This window comes from Calidris pugnax, unplaced genomic scaffold (genome assembly GCF_001431845.1).
Source record: "Calidris pugnax isolate Ruff unplaced genomic scaffold, ASM143184v1 scaffold84, whole genome shotgun sequence".
Taxonomy (NCBI): domain Eukaryota; kingdom Metazoa; phylum Chordata; class Aves; order Charadriiformes; family Scolopacidae; genus Calidris; species Calidris pugnax.
The window spans coordinates 236,179-239,680 of NW_015090804.1; the positions used below are offsets into that span (position 1 = coordinate 236,179).

General features: G+C 59.5%; 1 protein-coding gene across 4 annotated transcripts; it reads right to left on the minus strand.

The window, feature by feature from the left end:
• Nucleotides 1–6: 6 nt before the first annotated feature.
• LOC106885614 (stathmin-4-like) lies at nt 7–3,118 on the minus strand. Of its 4 annotated transcripts, none has more exons than XM_014937955.1 (5): nt 3,005–3,117; nt 2,479–2,574; nt 1,522–1,727; nt 1,148–1,339; nt 7–202 (listed from the first exon to the last, which is right to left on the minus strand). In XM_014937955.1, the coding sequence occupies exons 1-5, from the start codon at nt 3,108–3,110 to the stop codon at nt 143–145; spliced, it is 660 nt and encodes a 219-aa protein (XP_014793441.1). In that variant the 5' UTR covers nt 3,111–3,117; the 3' UTR covers nt 7–142. The 4 variants fall into 4 exon arrangements, with proteins under 4 accessions (XP_014793441.1, XP_014793440.1, XP_014793439.1 ...); XM_014937954.1 differs by having other exon boundaries at nt 1,522–1,730; XM_014937953.1 differs by lacking the exon at nt 7–202 and adding an exon at nt 211–666 and having other exon boundaries at nt 3,005–3,118.
• Between the last annotated feature and the right edge of the window lie 384 nt (nt 3,119–3,502).

The window sequence follows — 3,502 nt, forward strand, 5'->3', positions numbered from 1 at the left end:
ACGAATAGGATGGCTTCACTGGTCAACTCTTTACATTCACGAACAAAGAAAGCAGAGGAACGTCCACCCTTCCACCATCCGGACCTTGCGCTGCGGCAGCCTCCGCCACCTCCCCGGAGCTGTCAGTCCAACCATCGCCTCTTTACCTGGAGGCTTCTTCCTTGAGCTCCTTGTTTTTCCTCACTTCTTCCGCGTGTTTGTCCTGTGGGAGGGGATGGGGGAGTTGGAGGGAAGGAGGAGGGGGGAGGACACGCGTTAGCTGGACGGACTTCGGGGTCCCCACGGGTGGGCCAGCGGCTTCGGAGGGGTTCGAAGGCACGAGGGCGTTGGCGAGGTTCATCCCCGGAGGGGGACACCACCACTGATGGGTCAACAGCGTCCTCTCCTCCCCTGGGGTGTTTTAAGGACTGTGGAGGCACTCAGGGACAGATTGTCCTCGCCCTCTAGCTAGGAGGTAGACGTCAACCAGACGGGATGGACCGGGAGCCCCAAGGAGATGGGGTTAGCTCGGATTGTCCTTCATTATCTCGTGCTCTCTGCCTCTGACCCAAGGCTAGCTGAGGCGTTTGGAGAAGGGCACTGGGCGAGCTCCTTGCAGAAGGGATGTTTTGGAGGGAGCTGGAGGTGGTGAGGGTGGGACCTTCCATGCTGAGGTTGGGAACAGACCTGCTTCGGGGAGAGAGAAGAGGTCTGCACAGGCTGGCAGGGTGGAAGCTTCTCCTATCGTGGCAGCACAGACCCCTCCAGCTCCACTGGAGAGCTGAGGGCTCCACAGCCTCTGGGGAAGGGACCAAGGGAAGATCTACCACCCAGGAGGTGGAAAAATTGCCAGCAGTGGGTCAAGAACGTCACGGTGGGACACGGGGAAAGCAAAAGATGAGATATGGGTCCCAGCTCTCCACCCACCAACCGCTCATGAGCCCCATATCAGGCTCGGTGGGTCCCCGGGCAGGACCTCCCACCCCAGGTGGGACATTACACGTGGATATTGCTGCATAGGGGGAATGGAAGAGGGACTTCCCCCTTTGGTGGTGTCCCCAAGGGAAAATGCCATCCCAAAAGCCATGCAGGGTGCCCAGGTGTCCTGTGACACCCTCCTGGATCGGTGTCCCAGGGCATCCCACCTCCCTCCTCAACATGCTCTCACCTTCTCCTGCAAGCGCTCCAGCATGGCCGCTAAATGGGCCTCCCGGTTCTCCTTGTTGGACTCCATCTTCTGTGCCAGCTTCTCTTTGGCCATTTTGATGAAGTTGTTGTTCTCCTCGATGGCCTTCTGGATGACCTCCCGCTCGTGCTCCCGCTTCTCTGCCAGATGCTTCAGCAGCTCAGCCTCTTGGTACTGCATGGGCAAAGCGGACACCATGGCCATGTGGACCATGGGTTCCTTGCCCTCCCAGTCAAAACCATCCCCTCCAAACTTATCAACATCCCCAAAGGTGGGTGCACCTTGCTTTTGAGCACCCCAAGTGCAAGGTTGTGTGTCCCCATGCTGTGGTACTGTGCATGAGATGCTGGACTTACCTTCCTCCTCTCCTCTGCTGCCTCCAGCTTCTTCTGGATCTCCTCTAGGGATGGGTCACGCCGCCGGGGCAGGGAGGCGTTGAACTCAGGGATGCCATCGAATGATGGGGGCTTCAGGATGACCTCAAAGGACTGTCCCGAGGTCCGCTTGTTGAGCTCGATGACTTCCATGTCGGAGATGACACACCAGGTGAGGTCTACCGTGTCTGCTGGGAGAGGGGTCCAGGCTGACCACTGGCACGGATGGATCCCACCCCATCGGGAAACCATCCTGGGGTCCCACAGCCCCCTCAATGGGCCACCACCTTTCCCAATCTCCAGGGGTTCCACCCAAATCCCTGCACCCCAAATGTACCTCAGGAGTCCAGCCCCAACATCGTGGGTTGGGGTAGGGGCTCCAAGACACCCATCAAGGGGGCTGAGCTGGGAATATTTGGATAACCTGAGGGGCTAGGCATCCCCCCCAGGGAGATGTGAGCAAGCAGGACACTTCAGCCCTGCTTTGGGGACTCGGGATGGGACCATGAAGCTCAGACCCCCCTGCAGCCAGCTGGGAGGAGCCCCCCCAAGGCTGGGCATCCCATTCCACCACCGCTGCTGCCTCTAGACCCATCAACATGAATCAGTCTGAATCACCCGGCGCCGTCTGCCTAAAAATACCGAGCCCACGCCTGGTGCTTCGTGCAGAAGAGCCATGGTGGAGGGGGGCTGTTGGGCTCCCAAAGACCCCCCCAGATCCCATCCTGGCCCGCCTGCCTCCAGGTCCAACTGTGGACCCACCTTGGTTTGAGAGTGCTCATACCAAGGTGAGGTTTGGATGGGTCCCCACTGAAACTAGGGGTGCCCCAGCATGGGGTAGGTGCCAGGGCTGGGCTCATGGGGTTGGGGGAGCAGTGCTGTCCCCCTACCCCCACCGTCCATGCACCCCTTGACCGTGAGTGGGAGGTGGTCTCCTACCTTCATAGGTGTACGCCGGCTTGTTCAGGGGGTCTGAGAGGAAACAGGAGCAAAAGAGGGAGACAAGAGGCAGCTCCTTCATCTTCTCTTTGTAAGCTGGAAAGAGATGGTGGGATTGGGGTCAGAGGGGTGGTGGAGGGCCGGGGGAGGTCCTTCCCAGGGAAGGGATGGGATGGGGACAGTGGCTGGCATCAAAGTTGGCCCAGATATTGCGAACAGGGTGATCTGGGCAGGGGAAACAAGCTGTGGGCAGAGGGGAAACTGAGGCATGCAGAGCTGGGGGGCTTTACTCATGGCCACATGGGCTATGTCTCTGCTGGGGTGTTCACCCCATGCACAACCCCGTCCCAGGGGACAAATATCCCAGGGCAAGGATTAGCCCAGGGTAGGGCCATCCCTGGGGGGCGGTTGGATGGGTCCCCACTCAAACTAAGGGTTCCCCAGAATGGGGTAGGTGCCATGGTTGGGTTCATTGGGTTGGGTGGTGTCCCCTGTCCCCACATGCGCCCCCAAAATAGTGTCATACCAGCCAGAGTCATGGTGTGGAGATCCTTGGGCGTCTGCAGCAAGAGTGTTCCTGGGGGAAGAAAAGAGCCAGGATCAGTGGGGGGTGTCCCAGGGGCTGGGGGCATCCCCCAACCCTGCCCGCCCGTTGTGGGGTGTCCCAAGGGTTGGTGACATTGCCCAGCCCTGCCTGTCCCCTCCAGGGAGTGGGACATCTGCCCACGCATGGCCTTGTTGGGCACGCACCTTGGGGCTGCTGTGGTGGGCACGGTCTGAGGTGGTAATGATGGGAATGCACTGATGAGGTGGGCACACACTGGTGAGGTGTGAGGGACACACTGGTGTGATGTGCAGATAGATGTGGTGGGTACATATTGTTGGGATGGGCACACACTGGTGAGGTGTGAGGGATGGTGTGAGGGACACCCCACTGTAATGTGCAGATAGATGTGGTGGGTACATGTTGTTGGGATGGGCACACACTGGTGAGGTGTGAGGGACACACTGGTGTGATGGGCAC